A 15,390-nucleotide genomic window follows, 5' to 3' on the forward strand; every position below is an offset into this window, starting at 1 on the left:
TCTCGATCTACACACTAGATCGGCTCTGGTACCATTGTTAGATTATCAGTACCTTCTAGGAGTAGATCAAGAGGGAAATACTTTAACTAAGAGGAAAAAAACCTTGTTAGTAGCCTCTGCTACCTCCATGGCGCCGTCGTTGTCGAGGTACGTAGCGCGGTGGGGACAACGAGCCGGCGATGGTGTGGTCGATGAGGGCTGCTGACGCAGCGGGTCGCCGGAGTCTTAGTGGGCAGTGCTAGTGGCGCTGGTGGCGCTTCCCGCCGCTGCAGCCCACCCTCTCTGATCGGATTAGGGTTTTGAGGTGGGGAACAGTGACAGTGGTGAACCTTATGAAGTGAGCCGTCAGTCCCCACCTTCTCTTTATAGAGCTGCGCGACGGGGCCCACCAGCCTCGTCTTGGGCTGGGCCCCCGATCAGGGTGCGAGGTCAAGGGATTAGTTGGCCGTTGGGCCAACTGGAGGAGATCAATTCCGACCGCCTCCTGTCGATGTTCAGTGGAAATAATGGATCAGTCTGCACGTATGTTTCTCTTACAGTATTGGCTTCAGTCCTGCAACTTGGAATGAAGAAGGAATCAAGTTTTCAAGTCAGGAATCAAGCATGGATGACAAATTAAAGAGCTAGCATAGGTTTTCAAGTTATCAATAAACAGTTGTTGGGTCAACTTTTCAGTAATATCATCGAGCAGCGTATCATCTACTAGTCGTGTTTGGTGTCCAGATTCTCCTCGACAGTGCTAGCTAGACTGTCAGTACATTAGAGTGAGTGGTGTATCCTTTTTGATAATTAGTGAAGACTAGTCACCGGTCAGAGTTGAATCCAACAATCATAGAACATTTTTTTCTGAAGACTATACCGCACATGTACAGAGTAGTTGGCCTTTTTTTTTTTTGCTCCAGAACCCTACTGAAGGGAGGAAAAAAAACAATTACGTACGTGGATCATCATCTTAGTCGATTACGAATGACTAGGGTGGTGTTTATGGTACTGTAAAGAAGTTTCGAGATCGCACCTAAACTCTTGGACCTTGTGAGAGGTTCCAACACTACGCGATTATCGTACGCTCCCTCAGTCCCTCTCTATTATCGATGGTGTTCCAGTTCAACACGATGCAGTGTTTGACCGCTCCATGTCAACGCCGACCACTACGAACAGCACCTAGCGCGCGATATATTATTGTAGTAGTACATTGAAAAAAAAGGTATATAATGAACATAAAAAATGGTACTGTACGTGCGATGTTTAATATCCTCAGGACTTTTTTTTTGCTGCTGCGAACACCAGCAGGATGTGCTCCTGATTTTTTTTCCCAACAGAAGGAAATGGATTTCATGTGAGCGACTGGCCACGCATCACCCAGGTCTCGAACGCGTGTACTAGGCCCACGACGGCATAGAAACGCCAAGCCGGAGCAGCAGGTAGATAGGAGCACGTTTCCGATTGACGGAGCCGTACCTCCGATGGCGACGATGAGGAATCTCGCCGGCGATTCTTCACTCTTTAGTCTTTTGCTCCCTTCGTCCAAAAAAATACAACTCCCATTCAAACAATTTTAAATTTAACTAAATTTATATAAAATATTATTAATATTTATGTTATAAATTAAATAATATATTTTTATATATTAAACCTATTTGAAGACACAAATGTTAATAATATTTTTATATAAATTTGATTAGATTTAAAATTATTTAACTTCTCGGGAGGTGAGATTTGCATCTTTTTTGACAGAGGGAGTAGTTTTTTCTACAGCCCACATTCGGGTCGCATTGGAAACCTGGACCGGGCGTCTTGTTAAGAGGGAGACGGAGAGCAGTGGTGAAAACGTACGCGGAGAGAGAGGCCAAGTTTTTTTTTAAGATGAGAGAGAGACCAAGTAGAAGCACAAGCTTTGGGCGCGGCCCCGGCCACCCCGTTCGGCTGGTGGGGTGGGGGCTGCTCTTGGCGGCGGCGGCAACCAGCAGCAGCGAGCAGCACGGCAGCAGAAGCAACCAGCAGCAGCGAGCAGCACAGCAACAGACGGAAGCAGCCCCCACCCCACCAGCCGAACACGGAAAAAGGCGACCCTGACGCCGCCTCGAGCCCGCCACACAGATCAGTCTCGTCGTGGCAGCTAGGGATGAAAACGGTCGGAAACGGTAATTATTCGGTAATCAGTTTTTTGGTCGTTTTTCTTTGATTGCGAATAAATAGGATATAGAATCTTGTATACAAATTTGTATTCTTGTTTTGAGCATTGAGCTTGTAAAGATTCATAAAAGGTAAACCTTAAATTCATCCTATATTTTCTCAAATGATAGATATAAAATTCGGTATGGATTCGGAAACAAATTCGGTATTTTTTCACCTTTTTTTGTTGTAGGGAGCAAATAATGCATAAAATAATTTATGCAAAATTTTATTTTTATTTGTAATAATATGCTTGATAATATAAGAAATGATCACCATCAAATTTTATACATATCTATTTTAAAATATTAAATTTATTCTAACAATTCAGATTACCACTTTCATCCCTAGTGGCAGCTGCTGTTTCTGCAAGATCGGAGGGCACGCACAAAGATGGTTTGGGCCGTTTGTGCGAGACCAGGCCGAAATGACTACAGGGCCATGTTGTCAATGTTGGGCTCTCTGTTTAGGGGCCTCCCGCTTGCTCAAAACCACGAGCATTCTGAGAGAGACCAATCCCATTTCAGACTTTTGCCACACAAGTTCCGGACCTTCGGTTAATACTCCCTCCGTCCGTGTTTAGCATTCAAATTTTTTCCTACAAAAAGTGTTTGTTTAGATTGTAATAAAGTTCATCGAATTAAAACAATGCCAAGTACTAGAAAACTATTATATAGAGAAAAATATGAAGCCAATCAAATCCTTAAATAGTTGCTATTTCTCTATTTCCAATATATTTGAATTTAGTAAAGATCTTAGGAATAAATAAATATCACAATTTCTAATCGCAACTTCTATAATTAATTAGGAGTAACAAGATCATTTCTCACTATTAGTAATATTTCTGAAATTTCTCAACGAACACTTTTTTGTTTGTGGGACGGAGAGAGTAGTTTGCAGAAAGCTAGAAACCTCTTTTTTTTTCTCATTACATTCAAACATCCTGCCTCGTTTTCCTCTGCTGAAAATCCTCACTAGCCTCAGTTCACGTGGGTTTGAGATTTTCTCACACACTAGCCTCAGTTCCTACAATCTCTGGGGCCCACCTGTAAGGCACCCACCCCCCGTGAACAGAAACATCGCACGCGCGGCGCCCGGGCCGCTGTCCAAAACCCTAAACCCCTCCCCACCCAATCCGAAATTCCTCGCCTCTGCTCCTCTCTTTTTTGCTTCTTCCCCAAGACCCCCACCCCAAAACCCTTCCTCCTCTGGCCCCGCTCCGCCCCATGCGCGCGCGCCCCCGCGCCTGACCAGCAAGCAAGGCCTCCGAGACCCTAGCCGCGCCCCCCCCGTGATGGCCCCGCGGCCGTCCCTCCACTCGCTGCTCCTCATGGCCGCCAACGGCTCCTCCTCCGCCGCCGCTGCCGCCGCCGGCGGGGACTCGGGCCTCTTCCTCGCCGCGCGCCGCCGCCTCCCCGCCGCGGCGGCCGCGGGGGGCCACCGCATCCGTCTGCTCCACTCCTTCCCGGGGGCCCGCGTCCCCAGGCGAGCCGAGGTGGCTTGCTGCGTGCAGAGCGCCCCGGACGAGCGGCCCGCGGGACCCGTCACCGTGCGCTCCAGGAACGGTAAGCGCGCCCCGCCGCTCTGTAACGCTCGCTACTCCGCGTTGGTGCTATTTTCTTAAGTACGGAGTGGGCTTTGGAATGGGAGCTGAGCACCTGGGGAACGATGCTAGTTTGCACGTCTGATATGTTCAACTAAATTAGTTGCCTATTGTTATATCTTCGACCTCTAGATAGTTCCGAAGTGTTGTGTCCTTAATCCTTATGGCCCCTATAGAGCTCACACTCGAAAAGTTAAATGGCGTTGGATATTAAGCTAATTGGTGGTACGCACTGACTATGCCACCAAATTTCAATGTTCCAGCAGTTTTGGTGCTAACATCGTCCTCTTTGGCAGTTCATACCTTTTGTCCGTTTAATTATTTTCATGCTGATTATAACAACTGGCTGCAGATGCATATTTGGTTTTAATTGACGTGATGTCTTTTTGACATAGCAGTTCATTCGGCGAACAACTACAGGGCTGCTTCTGAGGGGAGACTTGGGCAGCTCGTTCAGATGTTGAAAAACGAAGGTATTAATCCCAAGCAGTGGAAGCTTGGACATTTTCAGCGTATGATGTGCCCGAAGGTATGATGCATTTTTTTAAAACCTTATTGTTCTCTTCCGTTTGAACTATATGTAGCTTTAAAACCTAGCAATCTTATGATTTATTGTATAATGAAGGATTATAAGAAATTGTTCCCCGGAAGTGACCATCGCTAAGTTGTACATTGAAATTGTTTTGATTCAAGATAACATGTTAATCCACATGCAACATGGCTGTATAATTTCTTTTTACCGATCCATTGTATAGGTTTGACTCACTGTGAGAGCAAGTTAAAATGGCATGCATTAAATAAAAAGGTTATATTAAAACATAGGTTGGGACCTCAAGTCAAACAATATTTTGTTTATTTTTTTTCATCTGTTGTTGTTTTCTTATGTTTAGGTACGCGGTCTTCTTGTGCCGGGCAATCTTTTAATTTTATTTATAATTTATAGATTATTTGAAAAATGACATGTTTGAATGGACTAAAACTAAAGTTTAGTCATGGCTAAAGTTTAGACGTCTAAACTTTAACCGACTAAAATTAGCACTATTCTGTTTGGATATATGGGCTTAATTTTAGATGTATTACTCAAATCACTTATACCCTTGTGCCATGCGCGTGACAGCGTTTAGGGAGGATATTTTGGTATTTTACAATCAGATTCCAGAATTTAATCCTCATTAGCTGGTTTTAAAGAACTACTAATAGACTAAACTTTAGTTAGAAGGTTGACTAATTTTCCCCACGTTTACCCCTCCTATTTAGATTATCTACAACTAAAATTTTATGTAACTAAAAATTGGTCTTTGTATCCAAATATTCCCGTAGTAGCTCCAATATGTAGGCAATACTGCTTTCTTTGCCATACATTTTATTGTTCCCTTCTTGGAAGCCATGACCCATTTCAAATTCGAACAAAAGAAGGCCTCTCTGTTGTTTATTTTGATAAAATATCTTGTAGAGTAGAATTTATCGTTACTCGCATGCTTTGGACCCCTTTGGTTTGCACATCACAAAGATTTCTAACACCAAATAGATATACTGTAAAAGTATGTTTAAGAAGAATCTAATGATACTTGGTATCATAAATGTTAGTACTTCATTGTATAAATTTGGTCAAACTTGAAATATTTCGACTATCCAAAAAAAATGGAATAGCTTACAATTTGGAACAGAGGGAGTAGAGTCTATCCAGTCTATCCTTACTCGTATGCTTTGGACTCTCTTTGGTTTGCACCAGCGCGGCTAATCAGCATGCCAACACATCTATCTTGAACATCACCATTTTTACCTGGCTAAACTAATGGATGTATCCTTCTATGGTTTCCAAGAATCTCTTTCCTCTCTAAATTACGTGAATCTCTCCTTAATTAACTGCATCTTCACCAGAGATAAGAACAGTCTTCTCTGTTCTTTCCCATGCACCATCATCACCATCGTAAGAGCAAGGTTAATAATATAGTTGGCCGCTGAATGTGAGGATCCTTAGAGCCTACCTCTCAGTCCACTCGTATAGTAGTTAGCCTTTCACCATTAATATATGGCTCACTTGTTTCTCTCATAAGGTTTCTTTGTTCTTGTGTCGAAGTCGGCTGGAAGCTGCCCACTTCCTCTCTCTCCTCTCCTCTCTCCTCCACCTCATCATTCAGCCTACTTGCTTACAACCTGTTATAATACTTGCTCTAGGCACATGGTTTTCTCATCTCCATGCTCATAGTCACACCAACATTGTATGTGTTTTAACACTCACTGTTGCACAGCTGTGCAATGGAAACAAATGCGTAGGAGTTTAGATGTCACACTTTGTCTTAAGTACTGCGTGACTACCCTAATAATCAATCTTGTGCTTTTTAGTGACAAATGATGATGTATGACTTTCCTTCTGTTCGCTAGTGCAATGGTGGATCTACTGAGGAGTTGAGCCTCAGCGTCTACATCCGAATGGATGGGTGAGTTGTCACATATCACATCTGAATATCTGATTTTGTTGGTCATAGTTGTTTCTACAGTTATACACTTCAGGGGCTGCCTGTCTCCTGATGTCCATTGTATGTTATGTCTTCAGTATGAACGCATCATGGAATTGTTTTAGATCGAAATGTGGTTGGAGAGGTTCTATCCAGGTGCGTACACCAAACAAATAAAAAAATTGAGTAAGAAATCACAATAATCTCTCTCTCTCTCTCTCTCTCTCTCTCTGCAGCCTGATGGAGTTCCCAAGGTACCACAAGCAAAAGCTGGCATAGAAAGTGAAATGGATCAAGAGGTCGAATCTGACAAGGCAGCAAATAAGGTTTACAGAAAAATAAGTGAAGAGGGCCTCAACCTTGAGCCACTTTGTGATGAGGTAATTGGGAACTGCTACTTATACATGACCAGAATAGGTGTTTCATAAACCATGAAAATAAAACTAAAACCCAGAAGCTATTTTTCTTTTACTTTTGAGTTGATGTATACTAATGAAAACATTTGTACATTGGCATTTTACAAAATGCTTTGGCAGCTTGTAGCATACTTTTCTCAGAGACAGATATCCGCTGAAACACTTCGAAGGAATAAAGTAATGCAACGTAAATGGAAGAATAAGGTATAGCTCTACTGTTGCGGCAGTTCTACTTTGGACACATCATCTGTTGTAGTAGGATTATGATTTATAAGCATGTCGTCTCATTTGCAGATATCCATTGCTTTCACCTATAGACGTGATGGTGTCGTTGTTGGCTGCAAATACAGGGAAGTGGATAAGAAATTTTCACAGGTTTGTGGTCCTCTTCCTCTTGGCAATGTATGAATTTTGCTATAATATTATCAATATACATTTTTCTTATGTGTCAGGAGGCAAACACGGAGAAAATTTTTTATGGTCTAGATGATATAAAGCGCGCACAAGATATTATCATTGTATGTTCATGACTTCAAATTGGATTTATGGTGACATTTTGCCCAGAAAATTTATTCAACCCATTTGATTCCATGTTTGCAATTTTGATTGTGTTTTTGTTTGGCATTTTAGGTTGAGGGTGAAATTGATAAGCTGTCGATGGATGAAGCTGGCTACCGTAATTGTGTCAGCGTACCAGATGGTGCACCACCAAAAGTATCCAGTAAAATCCCAGACAGAGACCAGGTTAGGAACTATTTTCTGGTATTGCTCAAAGTAAATCTCTATCGACAACCTATATTTGCTTACTTAGCAGTGTCAGACAGTAGTTTGATAATCTGTAATCTAACGTCTGCGTACGTTCTCTGTAAAGCTAGGATAAGAAGTATCAATATCTGTGGAACTGCAAAGACTATCTTGACTCGGTGGGAGTTTTCTTCAGAATTCAATCATTTATAAACTTATTTTCTGAAACACGCAGGTATCACTTTACTGACTTTTTTCTGGCACATGAGAATAGGCATCTAGGATAATACTGGCCACTGATGCTGATCCTCCAGGCCAGGCTCTGGCTGAAGAACTTGCTCGTCGACTTGGTAAAGAAAGGTTTGTGCATCAGCAAGCACTAACCATTGTGACAAATATGTACCAATGATTCTGCAACATTTTTTTTTCATTTTCTTTTTCCTATCTTATTTGATGCAATCAGATGTTGGAGAGTCAAGTGGCCAAAGAAGAATGAGACAGATACTTGCAAAGATGCAAATGAGGTTTGTTAATTGTCATAGAACACATGGGCTCATTTGACGTATTCATGAATCAGTACCTGAAAATTGGTTCTGATGCCTTTTGTCACTATGTAATCATCCCTTGTAACACATCTTTTGATCTGCAGGTACTGTTTTATTTAGGTCCACAAGCATTAAGAAAGGTTATAGAAGATGCGGAACTGTATCCTATAAGAGGCCTTTTTGCATTCAAAGATTTCTTCCCTGAGATTGATGATTACTATCTTGGAATCCGTGGGGATGAGCTCGGTATTAGTACTGGATGGAAATCTGTGGATGACCTTTACAAGGTAACTTTTACACCCCGTCTGGATGTAGATATTGAAGCCTAGAATTCGGAATTGGTATTGGATGCATCCAATATTTGTTGTTTGGGTGAACTAGGAATTGACATTGGAAACCTCCTCCCTTACCGAGCGGCACTGGGCACACTGCTGCCCCTCCACCCATGATTCCGACTCACCCTCCGTACTCAGCTGAATCGCTCCCTCCCGCATCTCATCGTCTCTCTGCCTACGTCGTCCCACTCCTGCGCCCCTCCGTCGGGCCGCCCCTCCGCTGGCCCTGCGCCGTCAACATCCTGCCCCTCCTCTCCGCCGGTGCGCCGCGTCCCTGCATCGTCCAGCCCCTCCACCGGTGTGGACGCATCCAGAATCCCTGCGTCCCTCTGCCGTGTTCCCCTGCATCCTCCGCCTCTCTACCGGTGCCCCTATGCCTCCCCGCCCGTGGAGTCATGGAACGCCGCCCTTTGACGACAAGGACTGGAAGGTTGGGAGGTGAGAGGAGGAGCGGCGCCGCCTTCTCTTCTCTTTACTGACGTCGTCCTTATGGCCTTCTCTTTCAATTCCATGTTTTTTACATCCAAACATGAATTTCATTGGACTGCTTATTAGGATTCCAAAATCCAATATCATGGTCATCCAAACAATAGAATTCAAATTATGCCCATTTCAGTATCATGACCGATTTGGTATTGAACCCAATTCAATGCCATGTCTGCCAATATGGACATCCAAATGGAGCCTTAGTGGCATTCCATTGTTCCTTATTCTTGAAGTTTGAGGTTGGTTCTCAAGCAGAAGTTTGCTTTCTTCTTTATTTTAAGAGCACAATATTTTGTGCATTTCATCACAGAAGGTCCTTTGCTGACTGAGATTGAATTTGGCAATCTGTTTGCTTTATTGGCCCTATACTATAGAAGTTGAAATGTTTATCTGGCTAAAATTCAACGAAAAGAAGTCCCTCATCCTTTTCTTCATGAGCCATAAGTATCACCTGAGCAATATGACTTGCATTGCATGGTTAGTGAGCACAGAATAGATGGCCTATAGTGCCATAGAGCGTGTTGGGATTGTAACTGCAATTTGTCATTCATCACCAGCAATTTTTCATGTTGTCCTATTTGTTCCCCCCCTTTTCAGGTTGTGCCTGGGGAGTTGACTGTAGTAACAGGAGTACCAAATTCTGGTAAGAGTGAGTGGATAGATGCATTGTTGTGCAATATAAACAAAGAATGTGGGTGGAAATTTGTTCTGTGCTCAATGGAAAACAAGGCAAGCCATTGTTAATATTCGATGCCAGGTAACTAATCTGTTTGGAAACTTTCAATAAACGGAGCTTTCGGTGTTTAGGTCAGGGAGCATGCTAGGAAACTCTTAGAGAAGCGCATTGAGAAACCGTTCTTTGATGCTAGGTAAGTTTTCTGCAGTTGTCCCCTCTTTGAGTTTGTCTCATTAATTATTTCTTTTAGAGGATCATTCGTAGTTTCATTGTGTTTATTTGGTTAAGATCTATGTTGAGTTGGTCAAGCAATATTTGTTTTTGTTAGCGCAGGTATGGTGGGTGTGCAGAGCGAATGACTCCTGATGAATTTGAAGCAGGAAAACAATGGTTGAATGAAACTTTCCATCTTATCCGGTATTTATCAAATTTGATAGCAGATGTGACACTTTCTCGAGTTTCTCCTAATTTACTGGAATGTACCTTCTGTCCGATCATGTCTTTCTCGAACGATGATATGCGTCTTCGTATTTATATGTTTCTTACTACAGGTGTGAAGATGATAGCCTTCCGTCTATTAATTGGGTTCTTGACCTTGCGAAAGCTGCAGTACTAAGACATGGAGTGCGCGGTCTTGTGATTGATCCTTACAACGAACTTGACCATCAGCGCCCCTCAAACCAGTAAGCATTTCATTGTTGCCTCTCTTAAGCATGATGGCCATTAGATTTGCTGATAATTGTTATTCATGAGCGACATACTAGTATTTATATATGCTGGCAAGTCACTTTCTTATGTCATTAACAGAACGGAGACAGAGTATGTCAGTCAGATTCTTACCAAGATTAAGCGCTTTGCTCAGCACCATTCATGTCATGTATGGTTTGTTGCCCATCCTAGACAGGTAATCAAATTGTACATAATCAGTCTTCAGTCTTGGTCAGAAAATTAAATCTTATTTGGAGTTCATGTTCTCTGCTAGCTCCATAACTGGAATGGAGGCCCACCGAATATGTATGACATCAGTGGAAGCGCACATTTCATAAACAAATGTGACAATGGAATTGTCATCCACAGAAACAGGGATAAGAATGCAGGCCCTCTTGATGTCGTGCAGGTTACATTTGCTTATCCTTTAATCTGATTCCATATATTATCTTATTTCTGTTGAAATTTAATGATATGCCTAGCTCTCCGTTCTATCATCTGGACTGTTATTATAGGTTTGTGTGAGGAAGGTGCGGAACAAAGTGATTGGGCAAATAGGAGATGCTTTCTTGACATATGACCGGTGTGTCCTTTTAAAAAAATGTTTTAAGTTTCCTGAGCATGGATTTTCTTTACCTTCATTTCTTTACGAAATCTTCAAACTAGGCTCAGCGAATTGCCAAATTTAACATTTTTTTCCTACAGGGTTACTGGTCAATTCCAGGATGCTGGTAAAGCCACCATAGCAGCCGCAACGGCATCAACGGTCCGAAAGCAAAAGAACAGCTATGTAAAGAGTACGAAGGACAATGTGGCAAATGAGATGCCATTTCCGCATGTTGAAGCAGACGACTGGGTTGATGGTCAAGAGTCTCAAGACTGTCTCTTTTAGGTCAGCCTTCTGCTGAAAACTAACTGCCTGGCACGGTAGCACGCCATAATCCTTCATCCTGAGTTCAGTTTGCTCGGGTTTTGACGGCACAGAAGAAATAGACATGTTTTTAGTGTTTTTCTCTACTCACTGGTATCATTTGACGCAAGTGAGATTGCACCATTGTTTCTGGGATGGCCTGTTGCCGCTAGGTTCACTGTTCACCCCCACGCATAGGGTACTGATCTCTAGTTCTTTCTCGCAATATGGCACTCCTTAATTGGGTTGGAAATCTCAAGTGTACTGTTTCCTGCTGCGAATGGGGTTGGAGGCTAACCTCCCTTGGATGGATACAAGACATTGGCGGGTGGTGTATAGTAAGCTTATGTAATTAATTGCCACACCAGGCGCTAGCTCTATGAGCAGTTTGGGTAGATTATTAGCGGCTAGGGTCATCATGTAGTCCTTTCTAAAAATTGTATCAGTTGGAAGGGCATCAGTTGATCTCTGTTTCACACTTGTATACACCTGACCAGGGCATCCGTTGGCATCTTTAATGTGCCAGAATTGTGAAATCAGGTGTTGCTCTTGTTTCTTCGACCAGGCACATGGAAAGCAATCTATCAACCATGTGCTGAGCATTTCAAATCGGCCACCTCCCCTGTCAATCTGTTTCTGGAACTGGCTGTCCCTGCTGTGCTGTGCAGCTCAAACCATGAATGAATGCTTCCAAAATCTCAGATCACTGGTTCCTTTTTGCCCTTTGCATTGTTTAGAGCTGTCAGTGCTTGGCAACCAGCTGGACATGAGGGCCAAAGCTAGGAGGCTGTGACTGGCAGTGGTTTTGCCACTTGATCACATATGTTCTTTTCATTTGTTACCTGATGACTACCTGTAACCTACATCTGTTGCAGCTGTGTGGTGTGGCCAATCTGCATTTGTTCTTTGCCAAGCCAGACCACCTCCTTGCCTTGGCCAGCTTGTAAATCCTGATCGCACACTAAATCCTAATAATACAGTGCCATGAAGTTGTGAACATTGGCCGTGTTTTTATTTTCGCGCATGTTTTTCGAGAAAAGAATCTCGCATGGAGTACTAAATGAAGTCTATTTTCAAAAAAAATTTAGGGATGGGTGTAACTTTTCGAGACGAATCTAGTGACGGTAATTAATTGATGATTTGCTACAGTGATGCTACAGTACCATCCTTTAATCACGCGGTCAAAGGCCTCATTAGATTTGTCTCGCGATTTACACGGGAGGTTGTGGAGGTGGTTTTGTAATTAGACTTTATTTAATACTCTAAATTAGTGGTCAAAGATGAAAAAAATTTCATGCAATTCCAACCAAACACGACCAAATAAGACCAAGCTGTCAGATTAACGTTCGGGCCCCCTAAAAAAGGGGGAGAACAGCCTTGCATATGCCGTCACAGCTGCCGCACAGCACAGGCCATCTCTGCTCTCTTTAGCCTTTGCAGGTAAACAAAGCAAGCTAACAAGCCAGGCAGGTAGCCGTTGGCCGGTTAGGTGGGTCTGGCCGGGCACCGCAGAAGCACAGCCACCCTCCGCCTGGCGCAGCCCATGGGCCCCACGAGCCCACCGGACCGACCCAACGGCTCCCTCCCTCCCTACCCGCCTACCTGTCGCCACCCCATTGGCCGCCCCCACCGTAGCCGTTGCGCCGTTGCCCCTTCACTATATAGCCGTTTCTTCCCTCTCCTCCGCTCTTCACTCTCTCTCTGTCTCTCTCTCTCTCCGCCGCCGCTGCCGCATTGATTACTTGGGATCTGCACACCTGCCTCGTGCCGAGTTTCGGTGTTGCGAGTTGTGAGTGTGAGCGCCATGGCCGTGGAGGCTGTGTCCGGGAACGGCGGCGAGGCGGTGGCGCCGGTGAAGGAGGTGAGCGCCAAGGTGGAGGCCAAGGAGGCGGCTGCGGTCACCAAGAATGCGTCGTTCAGGGAGGAGAGCAACTTCCTGGATGACCTCAAGGAGAGCGAGCGGAAGGCGCTCGCCGAGCTCCGCGACAAGGTGGAGGCCGCCATCCTGGAGGGCAAGCTGTTCGACGACGGCAAGCCGGAGGTGAAGGAGAAGAGGGAGGCCAAGAAGAAGGCCGAGAAGGCGCCCGAGGAGAAGAAAGAGGAGGAGGAGGAAGGGAAGAAGGAGCCCGAAGCCGTGGAGAAGAAAGGGGAGGAGGACGCCAAGAAGGAGGCCGAGGTCGAGGGCAAGAAAGAGGAGGAAGAAAGCAAGAAAGAGGCTGAGAAGGAGATGGAGCAGGAGGAAGCTGGCGAGGCCGAGAAGGTTGCTGCGGCGGCGGAGGAGAAACCGGCGGAGACGGCGGCCGTCGTCGTGGACAAGGACATCGCCCTGTGGGGCGTGCCCCTGCTCCCGAGCAAGGGCGACGAGGCCACCGACGTCGTGCTCCTCAAGTTCCTCCGCGCGCGCGACTTCAAGGCCGGCGCCGCGTTCGAGATGCTCCGCCGCACCCTCCGCTGGCGCAGGGACTGGCCCGGCTTCGACGCCGACGCCGACGCCGATCTCCCCGAGGAGCTCGCGGGCGCGTGCTACCTCGACGGCGCGGACCGCGAGGGCCACCCGGTGTGCTACAACGCGCTCGGGGTGTTCGCCGACGACGCCTTGTACAAGAAGGCGCTCGGCACCGAGGAAGGCAAGGCGCGGTTCCTCCGGTGGCGGGTGCGCGCCATGGAGCGCCACGTCGCGGAGCTGGACTTGAAGCCCGGCGGCGCCGCGTCGCTGCTGCAGGTGACCGACCTCAAGAACTCGCCGGGGCCGGCCAAGAAGGACTTCCGCGTCGCCGTCAAGCAGGTGCTCGACCTGTTCCAGGACAACTACCCCGAGCTCGTCGCAAGAAACGTGAGTACCCATCACCAAAAAGGGATTTCTTCTCAGAATTCTTGGGCGATGCGTGTGATTTAATTCGTCTTTTTTCATGATCTAACCTGCAGATCTTGATCAACGTGCCGTTCTGGTACTACGCGTTCAGCACCCTGTTCTACCCGTTCCTGACGCAGCGGACCAAGAGCAAGTTCGTCATTGCTCGCCCGTCCAAGGTCACCGAGACCCTCCTCAAGTAAGTACCAGTACAATTTGTGGAAATATCTTGTTGCCAATCTTGCAAAAAGCAATGTAGCTGTGTGTAATTTCGGACAAAATTTGACAAACATTGTTCGCCTTTCTGAAGGTACATTCCGATTGAGGCCATCCCGGTGAAGTACGGCGGCCTGAAACGCGACGACGACACTGAATTCTCCTCCGCCGATGACGGCGAAGTCGCAGAGCTCACTGTCAAGGGAAGCTCCACCGAGACCATTGAGATTGAAGCCACTGAGGTACCGCACTGACATACCATGAAGAAATTTCTTCAGACAATTCAGGTCGGCTTGTCTGACATGTTTTGGTTGTGATCCAGGCTGATGCCACCCTGACATGGGACCTGACGGTGCTGGGCTGGGAGGTGAACTACAAGGAGGAGTTCGTGCCGGCCGACGAGAGCTCCTACACCATCATCGTCAGGAAGGGCAAGAAGATGGGGGCGGGCGAGGAGGCTGTCCGCAACTCGTTCCGCGCCGGCGAGCCCGGCAAGGTGGTGCTCACCGTCGAGAACACCTCGCACAAGAAGAAGAAGGTGCTGTTCAGGCACAAGTCCAAGAGCGCCTTCGCCAAGAAGTGCTGAGGCTCGATCGAAACCTGCCTGCAAGCCGAATTCTTCGGAGGGTGTGATGTGCTGAGCTCCTATGCCAAGGAGTGAATTGGTTGGTCGTGTGGATCCAATATTCAATTATTCATTACATTCTTTATGTGTGTGTGTAAGAAAGAAGAGAGCATTGTTTGTATTCATGGTGATTAATTTGAGGTTGGGTGTTGCGGCATGACATTCATGATTCCTGAGAATATAAAGAGCTGGTATCGCAAAAAAAATCATCATAGCCGGTCCTTTCCGTTATCTGCTTCAACCAAACTGTGGTTTGGTTTCCAAAGATTTAAAATAAGTCACATCGAATTAATCCATAATTATTATAAAACTAACTGCATAAGCCTAGAACTTATTCACGAGTTGAATCTATCAAACCTAATTAATCCATAATTAGCACTGTAGCATCATATGAACTAGTTAGGCTAATAAATATGTTTAATACTTCTAATTATCATCACCATTTGTATACTTGTAAAGACGTGGCACCAATTGTCAAACGTCCGTTGCTCGATTTTGTCAGAATGGTAAGGAGTGAATGCCGTATTGCCATCAAATAGTATTTAGTGGCAGAGAAATGAAGTATTCACTGTCCAAGTATGCGAGTAAATTGAAGATAGGTTCAAAGCTTGTCAAAAGCTTGAACAAACAACAGCCAATGCACC

General features: G+C 45.3%; 2 protein-coding genes across 3 annotated transcripts; both read left to right on the forward strand.

The window, feature by feature from the left end:
* The first annotated feature begins 3,315 nt into the window (after positions 1-3,315).
* On the forward strand, positions 3,316-11,656 carry LOC120704191 (twinkle homolog protein, chloroplastic/mitochondrial-like). Of its 2 annotated transcripts, none has more exons than XM_039988502.1 (21): positions 3,316-3,737; positions 4,174-4,304; positions 6,161-6,216; positions 6,333-6,390; positions 6,471-6,614; positions 6,771-6,854; positions 6,945-7,025; positions 7,103-7,168; positions 7,281-7,394; positions 7,526-7,573; positions 7,669-7,754; positions 7,858-7,918; positions 8,044-8,226; positions 9,358-9,489; positions 9,568-9,629; positions 9,770-9,853; positions 9,988-10,119; positions 10,244-10,340; positions 10,419-10,553; positions 10,660-10,727; positions 10,850-11,531. In XM_039988502.1, the coding sequence occupies exons 1-21, from the start codon at positions 3,467-3,469 to the stop codon at positions 11,034-11,036; spliced, it is 2,280 nt and encodes a 759-aa protein (XP_039844436.1). In that variant the 5' UTR covers positions 3,316-3,466; the 3' UTR covers positions 11,037-11,531. The 2 variants fall into 2 exon arrangements, with proteins under 2 accessions (XP_039844436.1, XP_039844435.1); XM_039988501.1 differs by having other exon boundaries at positions 3,348-3,737; positions 4,171-4,304; positions 10,850-11,656.
* A 1,076-nt stretch (positions 11,657-12,732) lies between these two features.
* LOC120704192 (patellin-4) lies at positions 12,733-14,910 on the forward strand. Its single transcript, XM_039988503.1, has 4 exons — positions 12,733-13,887; positions 13,980-14,104; positions 14,216-14,363; positions 14,444-14,910. Exons 1-4 carry the CDS (start codon positions 12,859-12,861, stop codon positions 14,705-14,707), a joined length of 1,566 nt encoding a protein of 521 aa, XP_039844437.1. The 5' UTR covers positions 12,733-12,858; the 3' UTR covers positions 14,708-14,910.
* Positions 14,911-15,390: the final 480 nt, after the last annotated feature.

The sequence above is a fragment of the Panicum virgatum genome, chromosome 4K (assembly GCF_016808335.1).
Source record: "Panicum virgatum strain AP13 chromosome 4K, P.virgatum_v5, whole genome shotgun sequence".
NCBI classification, from domain to species: Eukaryota; Viridiplantae; Streptophyta; class Magnoliopsida; order Poales; family Poaceae; genus Panicum; species Panicum virgatum.

Bases quoted from the DNA above. Each gene is read 5' to 3' on its own strand.
- LOC120704191 (XM_039988501.1), top strand. From the start codon at position 3,467: ATGGCCCCGCGGCCGTCCCTCCACTCGCTGCTCCTCATGGCCGCCAAC. The intron at 7,395-7,525 runs GTTAGGAACTAT...CTGTAAAGCTAG, and splicing joins AAATCCCAGACAGAGACCAG to GATAAGAAGTATCAATATCT. The intron at 7,755-7,857 runs GTTTGTGCATCA...TGATGCAATCAG, and splicing joins CGTCGACTTGGTAAAGAAAG to ATGTTGGAGAGTCAAGTGGC.
- LOC120704192 (XM_039988503.1), top strand. From the start codon at position 12,859: ATGGCCGTGGAGGCTGTGTCCGGGAACGGCGGCGAGGCGGTGGCGCCG. The intron at 14,105-14,215 runs GTAAGTACCAGT...GCCTTTCTGAAG, and splicing joins GTCACCGAGACCCTCCTCAA to GTACATTCCGATTGAGGCCA. The intron at 14,364-14,443 runs GTACCGCACTGA...GTTGTGATCCAG, and splicing joins TTGAGATTGAAGCCACTGAG to GCTGATGCCACCCTGACATG.